Genomic DNA, 17,672 nt, shown 5'->3' with positions numbered 1-17,672 from the left:
CAAGAGTTTTAGCAATACTAAAATGACCATTAGCATGCATAGATTTGATAATGCCAGTTTGCATTTGTTGTAGAACCATTAACAAATAAGTATCATTCTCAAGTTTATATAAAACATTATTTTTTACCACAAAATCATCTATTGATTTATTTTCCAAAAGTTGTTTAATGGAGTTAATGTATTCATCATTCACCTGGTAAGTAACAATTTTAGAGGTTAATTCGTCACAAGTAATATGCATAATGGGATTCTACTGAGACAATCAACATGTTTCATTTGTTTACCTGGGCGATGTACAATTTCATAGTCAAAGTCTTCCAAAAATAATGCCCACCTAGCAATTTTAGGAGTTAATTGTTCTTTACTCACAGTCTTTTGGAAAGTTGAACAGTCTGTTACAAGTTTAAATTTATTTCCCACCAAATAATTTCGAATTTTTTTCAAAGACTCAATTTTAGCCAGTACTTCAAGTTCATAACTTGAATAATTCTCCTTTTGAGGAGTCGTTTTTTTACTCATATAGTGTATTGGGTGTAATTTGTTATCATCAGATTGCTTGAAAAGAATAGCACCATACCCAAATTTACTTGCATCGGTATGCAACTCAAGCTTTGCTCCTTGTTTAAAAATGCGTTGTACAGGATTTTCAGAAAGTTTTTGCTTTAAAGTTTGGAATGCTGCTTGTTGGTCTGGGTCAAAATAAGATACACTGTTATCTCGAAGTAAATCACTTAATGGTTTAGCAGTTAAAGCATAGTTAAGAATAAACCTAAAATATCCGGTTAACCCAAGAAAACTCTGAAGATCACGAAACACATAATTTACGTACCTCTGGAATGTACTAGGTCTATTACACAACCCAAATGGCACTTTATTAAACTCATATTGCCCATCAGGTGTCACAAATGAGGTATACTTTTTACTATCCTCGTCCACGTCTATATGGAAAAACCCGCTTTTGAGATCAATTTTGCTACATACTTTGGAACCCTGTAATTGGTCTAACACATCTTCAATTAGAGGTAAGGGGTATCTATCTTTAATCGTTTTTGAATTTAACTTTCGGTAATCAATTCATAATCTTATGCTATTATCTTTCTTTTTGCAAAGAACTATTGGGGAACAATAATCAGAGGAATTCTCACTAATTATATTTGTTTTTAACTATTCTGATATTTGAGCATTTACTTTTTGTTTTTCAGAAAAAGATATACGTCTAGTTCTTTGACATACTGGGGTTTCATCTTTTAAAATAATTTTCATTGTCAAATTAGCGTCTTTAATTTTGTTTGGTTTGTAATCATTAATCAACACTGACAGTTCATTTCTAATATAAGAGTCATTATTTGATAAATCAAATTTATCCCCAAAATATGACGTTAGTCTTAAATTAGAGTGTGATAGATTTCTTATTTTTATTTTATTTGAATTAATCACCGATAATTCGGCTCCTGAATCTTTAACCGGGTGGTTTCCATTCAAATAAATCTGAGCATATTTCAACTCGTGCTTAAAATTGTTTTCTCCAAATGACTTGCAGGAATTAACACTAAAGTTTTTATTTTGTAAGTTTTCGGGATTTTTATCATAACTACGGCAAGGCCAAGTGTTGCCAATTTTTTAGCGACCTTTTTAGATAGGTCGCCAAGGGGTTGTAGGAAAAAGGGAAACCCGATCATGACATCACGACGGGGAGAGGAAAAATGGGGGAGGGAAAAGGCGCTCTCTAGGAGGAGAGGACCAAAAAAGAACGGTGTTACTGCCGTGATATCAGGAACGGGGAAAAAATTGAAGTAACAGGTACAGAAGATAAAGAAAAAATATCGCATGAGAAATGTTATCATAGTGTGGCTGGGCGGCGCAGTTGGTTTGTCGTCGGCCTTCTGAGCCCAAGTCTGCGGGTTTGATCCCTGGCCCAGACACCGGATTTTTGGGATGCAGAAAATCCTCAGCGGCCATGTCGTATGCTTATGCGGCATGTAAAAGATCCCTGGAGTGCCTTATTGGCTCTTGGCATTTCCGGCAAAATTAAATTCCTAGTGCACTTTAGCATCCAAATAGAGTCTCGGTGCTGCCATCTAGTGTGGCAGAAACTAGACGTCCAAATTAGCATGGCCAACGGTATCTCGCCCATTGTGGTGGTCCTGAAAGAGTGGATACCACTTCTGGAGAACGCACTAGGTCTGCTCATTGGGAAGACTGATTGTGCAGCTCATAGGAAATAAGAGAAAAAAATGTTATCATAGTATAAGAGTGAAAAACAGAGTTAATAATAAATCAGAGTTAAGAGTGAAAATCGTTCGATTAGCCCCGCCCCCTAAATCGCTGCTAGGTTTTCCATCAGCTCTGATGACGTCACAGTACAGTACAACCACAACTCCCATCATGTTGTGAAACGGTGAAAGCATATGCCGCCCGAATATGAATTCTGAAAAATAGCTCAAAGCAAAAACTGCAAGTGCTGCATTGTACCATGTGTTATAGTTCTACGTTAAACACGCCAAAAAAATTATTTTTTAGTGTACCAAAAGGAGAAAAAAGACAAATGGCACAAAGCCATTAAACGCGATGAAAAAAATACTCGCAAATTGTCTGCAACTACTGCATTATACTGTTGTTAAGACCATTTTACAGTAACCTACTTAATTATAATTTAATTCTATAAGATTGTTTTTCTGATTGATAAGCTTCTCTGAGTGAATAATTCATTATACTGAATTAAAATGTTTATGAAATGTTGTTCAGATCACTTTCTTTCTTTCTTTTTTTTTCTTATTCTTTAAAATGAAAGGATTTTAGTCTCAGAGAACAGTGGTGTGCAGGTTCTTTTTTTTAAAGTTAAAAAATACTATTATCTAGAAGAAAAAATTATCAAAGTTAAAATAAAAAAAGATAGGGGTTTATCATTATTTGCATTTCTTCAAAAAAAAATCAAGAAAATATTTTAGAAGTTAATAATAAAAAAGAGTTTTTTAAAAAAATTTACCTACATTCCAGGTCATATATCATTCATCCCATTCCCTCTAATTGGGATCAACTCATTAAATAAAAACTTCAAAACAGTTCAGACTTTTATACATAGACAAATATAAATAAAAATGAAATAATAGCGATAGTAATTCAATTTGGATAATAACTTGGCTTTTATACATCAATATATTACAAAAGAAACTGAAGGGTGCTAATGAAATAAAACGTTTTATTTTATTAATGCGCCATTCAGTAATTTATAAAATCTTATAATTCTTTTCATTAAAGGTTTATAATAGAACTGGCATTTTACTTTGTTACGTTAATAATAGCAACACTTTTCAATTTTCTTTCGATTTTTGATAAATGATATTGATGAAAAAAAATATATAAAAAGGAAAAAAAAATAAAAAGGAATATATAAATATTAAGAGTAATAAATTTTAAAACTTATACTTGTTTCTTCTTCATGTTAAGTTCCAAAAGTTCTGTGCAAAAAATTATGTTGTTATAATTATGTTATAAGTTTATTAATTTTGGTTCACAAAACCAGAATTGATTTCTAATTCATCATTATTTTCCGACAGAAAAAAAGTATTAACATTCTTTTCAAAGCCTTTATTTTCTGTCTAAATAATGGAAATTGTGCGCAAATTTTTTTCCTGAGAAATCCAGAAAAAATTCAATCATATTTGGCTCCCAAAATCAGAATTGATTTCGGATAATACAAATTAACTCAATGGCGTCGTTTGAAAAGTCAGATACGTCAGGCATTTATTTCGAATAAATAAAAAAAATATGTAGCTATTCCAGAAAGAGAATAATGTATAGATCAGCCTATTTCTTGTCTAAGCAATGGAAATTGTTTGTAAAACATTTTTCTAAAAAATCTAGAACAAATTTAATCACATTTGGTTCACAAAATCAGAATCGGTTTCTGATTCGTCATAACTTTCCGATTCAACAGAAATATTACCATTCCATTTTTAAAGCGTCTATTTACTGTCTAAATGGAAATTGTGTGAGAGAAAAATTTTCTCCAAAATTCAGAACAAATTTAATCGTATTTAAATAAAAAATTAGAATTGATTTCTGATTCGCCATAACTTTCCGATTCAACAAAAATATTACCATTCCATTTTTAAAGCGTCCATTTACTGTCTAAATGAAAATTGTGTGAGAGAAACATTTTCTCAAAAATTCAGAACAAATTTAATCGTATTTAAATAAAAACTCAGAATTGATTTCTGATTCGCCATAACTTTCCGATTCAATAGAAATATTACCATTCCATTTTTAAAGCGTCTATTTACTGTCTAAATGAAAATTGTGTGAGAGAAAAATTTTCTCCAAAATTCAGAACAAATTTAATCGTATTTAAATAAAAAATTAGAATTGATTTCCGATTCGCCATAACTTTCCGATTCAACAAAAATATTACCATTCTATTTTTAGAGCGTCTACTTATTGTCTAAATAATGGAAATGGTGTGTAAAAGACAATTTCTTGAAAATCTCCAGAACAAATTTAATCATATTTCGTTTCAAAATCAGAATTGATTTCTGATAATACAAATTACTTCACTCAGACTTAATCAAACACTTATACCAGATTTTAACTTAACTATTTCTTCCTAGTTAGGTATTTAAGAAAATCTGTGTTCAATAGGTTAATATTAAGAAGAAAGCACTAGACCACAAAAAATTGGACTATATATTTTTTTTAAAACTTAAGCAGTTTCATTTTTCGTCATAAGAAACTTGAATTGGATTTCTCGTATTTTAAAAATGTTGATTCATCAATGTAATATAACTTACGTTTTTGAAATTGGAACTTAGTAATTTACAATCTGAAGAATAGTTCACGATTCAGGAAAGTTTTAATAAAATCAAAAAGAAAATTATTAATTTTCAATGAGAATTCCGATTGTTTCATTCTGAAAATTAAGATGGAAATATATGAGTAATGTGCATGACAAACGCCTTATCGGCAACTTGACAAAGCCGCGATTTGAATGTATCGGCTAAGTATATCCTTGGCAAGTGTTTCGGTCCAATATCATTAACTCATTTGTGACAGGCGTCCGTTCTTCCAAAAGACGGTTGTGGTGTTTTCACAAATTAAGGAACACAAATATTTCGTTATCGGAATTTATTTTGTTGAAACAAATTAGTTCTGTATACCATAAACCAGCACTCAGAGTTTTATTAAAGCTAAAGTGAAATAAACAAATATGAACCATCATTTTTTTCATGAGCAGACCACTTTTTGTGACCTGGCGTTAATGGATTAACTAATTATGATGTAAACAATTTTGTGTATTGTTTACAAAAGGAAAGATTCTGCAAAGATTAAGTGCAGAAGACATTGTAAAGCAAAGGAAAACTTTCAACTGATTAACTACAAATTCGAACTAATTATTTACGTTTCTCAGAACAAGACCAATCAATTATTTTGATTGCAAAACTGATTTGGACAAGTTAGTAAAAGTACAGAAATCATAGAAAACTGTGAAATACTTTAATTTCGAAATAAACACCTTTTCAAAGATATTACAATTCAATTTAAAAATGACAATTATAATTAATATTGAATTGATTAAATTCAAAACAATTTCATATAGTAGCAATTAGAAGCCAGGGATTTTTATTTTTGAGTATTAATCTATAAATTTGAAATAATTATTTACATTTCTTAGAACAAAACCAATTAGTTATATTTATGGCAAATTTGGTAAAAAAAAGCAATAAGTACAGACATCATAGTAAACTGTGAAATATTATAAATAGAATCCACCCCACCAGGGTGCTCCTTCAACTTTGAATTTCCACTTTATTCCCTTTGAGGAATAAAACTCACTCACTTCAGAAATGCTCAAAATAGTTCACATTTTTCTCAATTCAAACTCTGCTCGTTTGAATTCAGTAAAATCCAGGCCAGTAACTGAAAATGGAGGCGACTGTTCCATTTTGTCTTTTGGAAGAGGAGATATAATTTCACTTCCTGATCGAACATTGAATCTTTTACATAAGACGCATCTTCCAATTATTGACTTATTAAATTGCCTACCTTTCGGAATCCAAAATTTCTCTCGTACCCGTGTTAGTGTGTTTGAAACACCAGAGTGTAGGGTCTTTTCGTGTGCTTCTTTCTCTATCAGTTCTGTAAATTTCGTTTTTGATATTATTATATCATATCATTCTTTTTGAATTTGAAGTTTTATTAAAAGTCATGTGAAAGTCAACCATCACTATTGTGACAGCTAGTTATTACTCCTAGAATCAATACATTACTTTTGAAATTGTCGAAAAATAAACTTGTACTTAGCAACTAGGGAATCTCGATAGTTCTGGGTAATAATATCTAGTGCTTTGCAATAAAATCGTATCTAAATATTTGTATGCGTATGTGTAATTTTATGTACCATTTGAAATAAAATACTTTAAACATGTGATAATTCTTTATTTTTTCATAGGACATTTGTTCCAATGAGAAGTGGATAAGTGTTACAGCATCAGATACTTTAATGATTATAGCGTTACCATTCAGGATTATGACGGAGGATAAGAGGTGTGCACCGTAGGCAGCGTAGAACTGACTTATCTAGTCACATGAGAGCATTTAAAGTGAATGTATTGTCGTTGCGTCCAGAACATAGCAACGCGAAGTAGTATGATTTTTAGTGGTAGAAACTCCATTCTCTTAATCGTGTCAGATAAATTACTGCTTAAAAGTAATCGTAACTTCTCTTAAGTTGAGATCAACAGCATTAATAAATTAAAATGATTTTTTTGCCTTGGGTCTTGGTAAATCGGATATTTATGTACGTTCTTACGAAAATTTTAATGTTTGTCTTAGATAGTTTTTGCTTTAAACGGAAACCATTTGATGATGAATGTTCACATTACATTCACCTTCTGCCTTTAAAAATGGTACTACTTTACGTTCTGTTGTTCCGGATGCATCCATCTTATCACAATTTTGCATTAACTTAAAACGTTCTCTTGTGAATTAATTAATCAATTATACGAAATCCTCTTATTTTAACACTGTTTTTTATATTCTATCACTTTTCATTTACATAATCTTATCAAAAAATTGGTTTACCAAAATATGAAAAAGGCGTGAATGATGGTTTAAATGAATAAATTAACATATGTATAACATTGCAATAAACAAAATTAATTTTAAAATAAATTATAATGAAGTTATAAGTTCGATTGCAGTTCTTCGAACAGCTTTGCATCAAACAGCTTTCGCAATGCTCAATAAATCTGTTGCACAATTTAATGTAAATTGGGAACGAAGAAGATTTAATTGACAAATTGACATCATGACACGGACAAATTGAGTTGTTGTCATACATTGACAGTTGTCATAATATCCTCTAAAAATTGAACAGTGGTAGCTAATTTATGTATTAAAAGTTTACCTTATGATATTTTTTGTAATTAAATTAAGAACTAAATTATTGTTAAATAATAATATTTAATATTTTTATTCTTAATATTGATTTAAAATCTTAAATAGAGTTTTTTTTTCGTATTTATAACTTTAAGAAAATGTAAAATTTAATTGATGATATCATTTGCTATAAAATAAAAATATAAGATTTTAGTATAAGGTTTGATATAAAAGTAGAAAAAAAAAAACAAAAAAACAAAGGGGCGCTACAGCCCATAGAGGGCCAAGGACTACTGTGCCCGTCTCAGTTTTCTTGACCTTGGGCTCTGGGGTGCAGGAGCAGATGTTCCGGTCAGGTGGTCAGCCGAACGCGGAACCTCCTATGTTTAGTTTCCAAGCATACTTGGTACTCATTCATCGACCCACTGAAAGGCTGAGACCACCTTGCCCGGCCTGAGTATCGAACCCATCATCTGTGGTACGGGAGCGCAAAACGCTACCACTCAGCCACCGGGCGTCTGATATAAAAGTAACTACAACTTATTTACTTATTAGTGAATTTATAGCATATAATCGCCAAAATAATTGTTAAAAGTTACAAATTTATTGCTACATTTTTTGGCATAGTTGATCAAAAATACTTTTCCGTTTGTAATTTATTGTCTGTCTTTCAAACCTCTAAAATCTTTCAACATTGATAAGTATGAGTAATCGCAAATCCTAAACATTTCTGAACTTATAAAGTGATTCTTCAAGTATCTTTTGAGAAAGATAAAAAAATGTGGTAGTATAGAAGCGTTTCCATTATTTTGTCAAACCTCTGTAAAACTATATTTAAATGATCTCATTCAAAAATATATAATCTACAACATACAATAAGATAAATCCAATTTTTATTTGCTTGAAACTTTTTTTCGCCTCCATGATGCTACGACAGGTGTAAAAGTTACAAGAATGGCACTTAATACACAAGAAATAGCGATAATGTACAGTACCCAGTTGTAGGATCCCAATGTACCTCGAAAATATCCTGAAATTCAAATTATTATTATGAATACATAATGACGAATAAACATTTGAAAACAAATTCTGCAAAAATAAAGTTTAAAGTTCAACCATAATATCTGTACCTGATACGATGCAAATTGTGACAGTCATAAGAAGAAATGAAATTTCGAATAATTTTCCTTTCAATTAACTAGTAATGTGTAGTTAAATTTAAGAAATATGAAATTTAGAACCATATAAAGGCTCGTGTTATTGCTAAGTTGGATGCCAGGATGAGCGATGTAGTTTAAATTATAGCAACCAGCATAAGCACCTTTAAGTGAGCTTAGTCGATATTTCATCCCCCCCCCCATATTAGATAACATTCATTCCCATTTTTACGCTATTCACTTGTTTTTATTTTGATATAAAATGCATTTGATTAGGATTAGACTTTTTTGTTTTTAAATTATGCTTTGTTTTTTGGGCCATTTTATTTATATGACAATAGCATGAGAACAAAAATGGCTCAAAAAATTATAAATTTTTGGCAAGAAGCACCTTAAAGTATATTTTTACGAAATATTGTAGCAGATTTGAATGATATTAAGGCTCAACACGATCCAGAAATTATTAAAATCTGTAGGAAATAAATAATAAAAGAAAGAAAGAGGAAAAAAACATGGTTGCGGCTATTCTTACCTATTATTGGAGACTTGGTTAGACACAGTGCGGAATATAAAACAAATCGAGAGGTTAATGCCATGCTGTGTTCATCTTCATCAAAGAATTCATACACCATTCCAGGAAAAGTTGTTGCAAGTGATCCAGAAACAGCACCAAATATCAAAATAAAAACCATCATTAAAGTGAAACTGTGAACAAAAACCAAGCATACTTCAACTAAACCTAGAATCAAATAACAAGTCATACAATACATCGTTTGGGTCATTAAATTGAGACCAGTAATCCAGTTTAGGCCTAAACTCCCTATCATTTCAGCTACTGGAAAGAACATTAGAAAGTACAAAGATAGCTCAGTAGAAAGTCCGCGATCTCGACCGAGATCAACGATTATAGTCCAAGTCAACGTCGTCACAAAAGCGTGACAGCTTTGAACAAACATTGTCAAGTAGAAAGTGGGGTTTGTGAACAGTTGCAAGGATTTCATTTTTTTGGGTTTGGTACGATTGGCCACTTTTGAATCAACATAATTCATATCGATTCCTGCTTTTTGTTTCCCATTTTCACTGAGATTCATAGATTCCTTTGATTTGCATTCATGTATATCATCTTTTTCAATTATTTTGGTCACTTGAAATAAGGAATCGTCCTTAATATCAGGTGGTTCATCTTTCAAATCGAAACATGCATTATCATAGGATCTTTTACAATTATCGGAAATATCCAATATCGTATGAGGAAAAGCGGTTGACAAACTTGCACTTCTTCCGATATCTAATCTGTCATTTTCCTTATTTTGTTTCTCTGATTTACTCTCAGGTGAAGAAGATATACTTTTTTGTGCATTTTTAACATCAGTATTGCTTAATATTGTTTTTAATTCTATGTTTTTTAAATTGTTTTTCGGATTTTTTAAGATAATTGCTGCAGGAACGCTATTTAAAACTATTGCAGACAAAATCAAGAACATCCCTGAATTACCATATTCTTCACTTAGTAATTGTAAAACTTTAGGCATCACAATTGCGCCTAAACAACCTCCAGCAGCGTATATTCCAAAAGGCATGTTGATACTTTCGGAAAAATGTTGCTTTAATATTTCAGGAACCAAGCTTACACCGAGCCCGAATCCTAAACCTGAAAAATAACGCAATTAGTTTTTTGAAAAAAATATATAATTTATTGAACAAAACATTGAGTAGGGTAAGCCAACCAAAGAAGGAACACTACCCAGTGAAGGAACATTTCATATATATTGATTAAAAATAAGAGTTCGAAAGTTTTTCTTTAGATTGATTGGTAACAATAGCTTACTGCCAAACAATAGGAAGTCATCTAGCAATGTTTTGGATTACCTGGTCAAATAGACTTCTCTGGAAGAATTTTTGAATTTGTTATTATCTCTGCAACACCTTGTTTCGTTGAAAAAATTATAAGGTGAGTGTTTGTATTTATATGTTTGAAGTAGAATTAATTGCATGTAATAGTTTTATTTTTCTCACTGTGAAGAAGAGAATTCAAAATATAGTTATTGAAGTTACGTTTTATATTTTTAAAGCACCATAGCATAATCAAGTACTGAGATAAGGGGGTGTTTATTCACTGGATCACCAAACGATGAAAACCCAGTGAAGGAGCAAGTGTTCCTTAACTGTTTTTTTCTTCCAGTTAATGAAAATAAAAGAAGTTTTTTAATTTTCTTGTACTTTTAGTCATATTATACATCAAAATTCTGTTTAAAAGACAAAAAACAACTTCTAACCAGTGAAGAAACAGGCATGTTCCTTCACTGGGAATACTTCCAGTGAATGAACAGTAATGTGTGAAATATGATTTTACATGACTCTAGGATAAGTAATTCTGCTATATAGAGGACAACCGAAATTTTGTTAAAAATTGTATGAATAATTCCTGAAATAATTTCAGTTCAAAATGTTAATTTAATAGCTTAATTTAAGAAAAATTTATAATTTATATTTATTAATGGGGTGTGTAGTTACATCAAATGCTAAGCAACTTAATAAACTATATTTACAAATCGAAAACTAATTAAATATAATCATAAAAATTTGAATAGAAAATTTTTTCGCTGGCTTGCTTTTGCACCAAGAACTCCTAATAAGCTATCATTATAGGATTGTAACGTGATTATATAATTTATAAAAACTTCTTTACTATGTTAGAATTTAGAAGCAGGCTCCTCAACAAAAAACAGAGTTAAACAGAAACGATACTCAATTTCTTCAGAAGCTTGAGAGGGAAATCACTCAAGATGTGTTGCAAATTTTTAACGCAGCATTGACTGAAGAGTCTAATATCGAAAATGTCCAAGAGCCTGTACTTTTTTCAATATGGAAGAAGTACGTATTAAAAGAAGACCACTTGGTTAAGTCAAACTTAGGAACTGAAGCTAGTAGTGTTAATGAATGCATCTTAGATATCGAATTTGAAATGAGTCCTCATGCTGATCCTCTCTTAGTTGAAAAAAGAAATAATTCTATAAGTAAAATCAGTACTTCTAAAGATCCTCTAGATATAAGTCAACAAGAGATGGATTTTCCTCAAACTTCAAGACACCTCTCCCCCGTCTATTCTCAAGAAAGGAAAGGCATTCTAGAAATGTTCCTGAAAAATCAGAAGAAGTTTGGAAGAACCATTTACATTGGCCAAATATTGATGATAAAAAGAAAGGTCAAATAAGAAGAAAAACGAATAAATTACCCTTTGCACTAACTTCAGAGAAATGGCAAAAATTTCAAGACGCTGAAAGATCTAAAAAAAGTTAAAACAAGAGAATATGGAGAAGAAAAAGAAAGAAAAAAATACTTAAAAATGAAAAAAAGCTTCAAGAAATAAGAGGAAAAAGAGTAAACAAAAGGTGATAAAATAATAATGATAATAAACAGCATCGGATGACACGATGATTTAGATTTGACTGTCAAATTATAAGAAAGAATGATTTTTTTATTTTTTTGTATTTAACATCACTTTAATTTCTAGTTCATGATTATAGAAAAAAGTTAGCATTTTACAAATACGTGTTAATTTCACAAATAGTCTTATTTTTATATATTTGTATGGCTAATAAATTCATGAAGAGCATTAAAAATAACCAAAATTAAGTGTTCCTTTACTGGGCAATTTTGTGTTCCTTCACTTGGTCTTCTTACTAATTGTAATTTGAAAATCCAAAACTTTAAAACAATATTATGTAAGTTCTCTAAATTTTTTTTACATAATTTGCAATTAGTAACAAATATGTTGACACCATATATGGCAGTACTTTTACTTTCGTTACTTGTTCCGCCGGTACAAGTAAAAAGTACGTACTTTTACTTGTACTTCGTTACTTTTAAAAATTAGTACTTTTACTTGTACTTTCGTTACTTTTTTAGGGAAAAAGTACAAGTACTTGTAACAGAAATGTCGAATGAAATTGTAACTTTTTTCTAAAACTTGGTAAGCTTTCTAAAAAAAAATTAAAAAAAAAAAAATTTAAATTAAAAAAATGCTTATATTTTTTTAATTTATAAAATTAATGTGCAATATACATGCATTCACAGCTAACTTCGTGTTCAAATACCTTGACCTTTTAAAATTGTCATTCCTGAAAGGGAAAAGACAGCTCTTTTGATCTTTTTTTGAATGCAACTATCATTGTGAATGGAGTGTTCTCCAGAATTGTGTGTCCAGAACAATCATTTTTCATCTTCTGAAAATTGCCTGTTATAAAGGATGACATGGATAGTAAAGGTTTTGTATACCGGTGGTTTTCATCTCAAGAAAAGTTTCAGAATGGTAAAAAGTGCTCTTTGAAATTCTGTAAACCAAGTATAATGAATTTATACGATTATACGATTTTACTGGTACCTTGCTTCAAATTTAATTGGTTGGTAGAAAAAGCTAGGGAGCAGGCTACAAAAAAATTGGAAAGAATTGTCCAAGCTGAACACCCTGCTATAACTAATAACGTAACAGAAAAAAACAGGGTATGAAACCAGATTTTAAATTTTCTAAAGCTGAAAACATCATGCCAATCACCAGCGACAGAAGAATTTATGACATACATGAGCTCAAATGTCGAAACGGAAAGCATATCAATTTTGAATCGATATCCAATCGTAAAAAAATTATATGTGAAATATAATACTGCAGTACCTTCTAGTGCTCCCGTGGAGAGCTCATTCAGCGTGGCTAAGCACGTTCTGAGAAATTCTCGCAGCAGACTCAGTGACTTTCGAAACGCAATTATTTTGCAAAATGAATAAAAATATTAATTAGCAAGTTATTTTCATTCATTTTCGAGTTTTATGCATTTATTTAATACATTTTAAACAAAAAAATATTATGCATTTATTTAATACATTTTAAATAAAAAATGTTGGATTTTGTTATTACGTTTTGAAATTTCTTTTTGAACTTACTAATAATACATTTTTTACTAAATACATTTTTACCCGGTACATTTTTTACTAAAATTATGCTTTAGCCTGACCTTGTCAAACAACGCCCAGTCAAATCTCTAAGAACTTCAGAACTATTTGTGCTATCGAAAACTATTATAATTACTATTTTAACTCTTGAAAACTCGAAGGTATTAATTTAGCCGCTTAAACTAAAATTCGTTTACAAATTTGAATTATTCCGTTAGGCAGAAATGTTCGGAAAATGATTTTCTCGCATGACTTCAGCATTAGCCATTGTTACAAATAAAACTGTAGACTGTTCTGTTTCAACTTATACTGCACATTCTATTATTTTTTACTAACTCAAAGATCACAAAGCTATCTGAAACCCCGTGTTTGCTTTGTTTATGTTTGTGCTTTTAAAACGCGTTTCTATAGAGTACAACAATTTTAAATCAATGGTAATTTAAATAAATAAAAATAATAAACTAAAAATTAAAATCAATAGATAAAATTTCTTTTTCGTGCAAATCCATAAAAAGTTTGATATTAAATTACATTTGATTTTAAAATTATATTATATGATTATATTATAAAATTTTATTATAATATTCTTTCGAATTTAAAAATAAATTAATGTTCATAACTTTCAAAATTAAAAATTAAATAAATAACAACAATTTTGAAAAAACATTAAAGAACATGAGAATATTATTCAATAAAATTTTAGGTTACTTTGAATTTTAGATTTCCTAGAATTGTACTTTTAAATCGTTACTTTTTTTACTTAGCACTTGTACTTTTACTTGTACTTTTTACTCGTTACTTTTTAAAATAAGAACTTTTTACTTTTTACTCGTTAATTTTTTTAAAAATACTTGTACTTTTACTCTTTACTTTTTAAAAGTAACGTTGCCATATATGGTTGACACTGTCATTTAACGAAAATTACGAATTTCGAAATTAATATGATTTTTAAAAAGGCAAGCGAAGGTTAAGTGTTCCTTCACTGGTTAGTTTACCCTACTCTTCAAACAAAATTTTCTGATTGGTTAGAATTAGCATTTATTATAAAGCTTTTTCATGTATAAAAAAAGTAAAGTTATTTAATTAAATTTTTTATTTATCGGAGGTTTCTAGTCGGAGACTTGAGAAGATTTTAACTTTAGTATGTAAATCAAATATTTTTTCTAATATTTAAAGAAAAATGATCGCAACCAGTGATGCTTGACTTCGGTGATCTACTGGGAACCGTGTCTTTACGTTCAATCCATTGCGGTACGAAGAATTTTGGAGAGGACTGAATAAGCTTCGTGTCGTGGATTAGACCCATTGACTCAAATCTTAAGGAAACATTACGAAGAAAGTATTTTAAGTTTTAAAATTTTTTGTCACGTCCGTTCTTTCGTGTCTGACATGTCTATAATTTCTTCTCTGTTTTTAAAGGTTTTTATTGTATTTTCTTCTCGTTAGTGATCATGAAAATAGGCGATGCTTGACAAAAGGTTTAGTGTCGCACTTTCTTGTGCTAAAATTATCGTTCCAATTCCATTTAAGTCCCGCAGTGGACTGATCGTTAAGAGACGGTTCCCAGCTGATCACCGAAGTCAGGCATCACTGGCTGCGATCAGTGTGCGGGTGGGTGACCTACTTGGATCAGTCTGCATGGGGACCGAGGGTGTGCGGTATTAGTCCTCGTTAAACTGTGCTACCGTGAAGTGCTCGACTTCGCGTGCAGGTTGTTGGGCTACCGAAGCGGGGGTGCCATCCCCTCCGCCTAGGATCAAAATTGTGATGGCATGTCTTCGGATCATCCTCAGGGATGTTTCCCAGATCGTCGCCAATAGCCCATTGTGCAGCTCTAGTGCGACGTAAATGAACTACAACAACAACAACAACAACAATTCCATTTTAGGTTTTTTACAGTAAGAATTAATTTCATTCATTCATTCAAAAAAATAAATAAATGAGAAATGCCATTTCAAAAGTTCGAAATTTTGTCACTGTAACTGTAACCTTGAGAGATACACAATTGTTTTTAACGTGATTCTTGAGTGTGTAGATCACTTTAATTCTGTTTACTCAAACGGTATGCTCTTCAGAGGTTCATACGTCGGCTAATTTATTTTATAATTACCCTGTGCTACAGCATAAACTTTTTCAGAGTCAAAACACGAAACCGAGAAGTATAATCGGAACGCAGAAATGTTCGACAGTGAGAAATATTATCGAAACTCAAAAATGTTCGACACATTTCTATGTTTCGATATTGAATGAGGTTGTTGTTTATAGAATCGAAGCTATTGTTTATTAAGCTTCATTAGAAGACAAATAATGGCACAAAAGTATATCTATTTTTGTTCCATTATTTGTGCTTAATTTACGCAGTTTAACTTTATTCACTACTTGTATTGAAATACTTGTTACCGTAAATAAATCCCAGGCCTATAATGACAGTTGTGATATCATCAGCGAAGAAACACACTCCAATTCCGAAAGATGCTAAAGCACAGCCCAGAGTTGTGGTTGCACGTAGTCCAATACTTTGTCCTAAATATCCAATAAATGGACCTGCATAACAATAAGAGTTATTCAATGAAACTGAAAGTGCTAGACGAACTTAACTACAATAAAAGTAAAACATAGCATTCAGCATGCACTGTATCAGATAAAATTAGCAAAAAGTGGGTTTTAGGCTGGTTTGGCGATAATGAGAGCTGGTTTGAGAACTCACTTAATACTATGCATGATAAGGAAGAGTTCTAAAACTATTTGATTTACAAAAAAAAAAAAAAAATCTTTTTCATTCATTTATTTTATTTTAATAGCACGATATTAGTTAAATCAGTTTAGATATTAATGTTCTCTATATTTTTTTGTAAACCGAAGGAACAAAAATTCAGTACTTATTTTTACACAGTCAGTAAATCAGTTTGCTCCACTGCTGTTTAAATAATATGGGTTTAATACTTATGGGTTTGCTGTTAAACTTATGGGTTTTTATATTTGTTTTTGAAAATTAGTGGGCAGGAGCTATGAAATATGTGTAGATAAAAAAGTGCTCAGGTAAAAGAAAAGGAAAAAAATTGAACTTGGAAAAACTTAATTGGGAAATAAAAATTCGTTTTGGGAAACGAAAAATGTGGATTAATGCAAGGAATTAAGTTTTTATTTCTTTTTTTCATTTTGCTGACAAAAAGAGAAGAATCCAAATACGCCAAAAACATGATATTGTATTGTTTCAACGAATTTAATTTTTTACGAGTGGAAACATAATACTTTATTTTGCGTGAAAGTACTTGGGCCACATTTAATTCTCAAACTGATTTAAATCAGAGCTCTGGTTAAACTAAATAGTTTCGCGGGTCATTTTGATGTCAAAGAACGATAAAGCAGTCTTAATTAAGGAACACATGCTTCTAAAGTTATAATTCAAATACAAAGTGAATAAAAGTTCCATTATTATACAATAATTCAAATGTAATAGACTTTTGAGTCTAAATTAATAAGATATTTATTTGTTAATCATTTCTTCTATTTAAGTTCCGTTGATCTCAAAATCGATCACTATGCCCGCCCTCCCCTCACCCTCAGCCCCGAATGGAATACCTCTTTTTTCTCTTTTTTTTATGAAAAGTACACGTTAATAATGGTATAAAAAATTTTAAATGCTTGCAAAATTTATTTAATTTTGCTAATGTTAAAATTTTTAGGGGGGGGGATTTAAAACTATAGAATTGGCAACTATCAATAACGTCGTCAAACAAATGCATAGAATAATTAATTAAAAATAAAAGTTTACGTACCAGTTAAAGATCTTAACATTCCAAACACAACAATAGGAATTGTAGCTTTTTCTCTATCTACTCTGTACTGATCAATAATAATTACGAACATAAAACCAGCCATTCGCATTGGGATGACGACTAAAAAACCAATAGCACCACAAGCAAAAGTTGCAATCCAACTTGTAATGCTATCGTAGCCGGTGGTTTTCATTTTGATTTATCAGACTTGAGTTTTTTTTTATATAGAAAAGCCTAATTTATGATTAAAACTTTTAATTTGTAAAGTTGGTTGAGACTGGTTAAATTTCAAAAATCTTGGTAAGTAAAAAAAAAATCATGTTCTTTACATAAAGTGAAAAAAATAAACGTTTAGAAACAAATTTATAAGATTCGGAATGATTATCGCCTTTATTTACATTTAGTTCGAATGACT

General features: G+C 30.6%; 1 protein-coding gene across 1 annotated transcript; it reads right to left on the bottom strand.

The window, feature by feature from the left end:
• Positions 1 to 8,250: 8,250 nt before the first annotated feature.
• Positions 8,251 to 17,672, bottom strand: LOC107437716 (monocarboxylate transporter 12-like). The gene is made up of 4 exons (XM_087151883.1): positions 17,258 to 17,672; positions 15,879 to 16,022; positions 9,064 to 10,182; positions 8,251 to 8,404 (listed from the first exon to the last, which is right to left on the bottom strand). The coding sequence occupies exons 1-4, from the start codon at positions 17,448 to 17,450 to the stop codon at positions 8,268 to 8,270; spliced, it is 1,593 nt and encodes a 530-aa protein (XP_087008009.1). The 5' UTR covers positions 17,451 to 17,672; the 3' UTR covers positions 8,251 to 8,267.

Source organism: Parasteatoda tepidariorum, chromosome 9 (genome assembly GCF_982258835.1).
Source record: "Parasteatoda tepidariorum strain Cologne lab strain chromosome 9, Ptep-v5.0, whole genome shotgun sequence".
Classification (NCBI taxonomy): domain Eukaryota; kingdom Metazoa; phylum Arthropoda; class Arachnida; order Araneae; family Theridiidae; genus Parasteatoda; species Parasteatoda tepidariorum.
This window is presented reverse-complemented; position numbering and strand designations above follow the sequence as displayed.

Bases quoted from the DNA above. Each gene is read 5' to 3' on its own strand.
- LOC107437716 (XM_087151883.1), bottom strand. From the start codon at position 17,450: ATGAAAACCACCGGCTACGATAGCATTACAAGTTGGATTGCAACTTTT. The intron at 10,183-15,878 runs GTAACAAGTATT...GTTATTTTTCAG, and splicing joins AGGCCTGGGATTTATTTACG to GTTTAGGATTCGGGCTCGGT. The intron at 8,405-9,063 runs GTAAGAATAGCC...TTTGAATTTCAG, and splicing joins AACCAAGTCTCCAATAATAG to GATATTTTCGAGGTACATTG.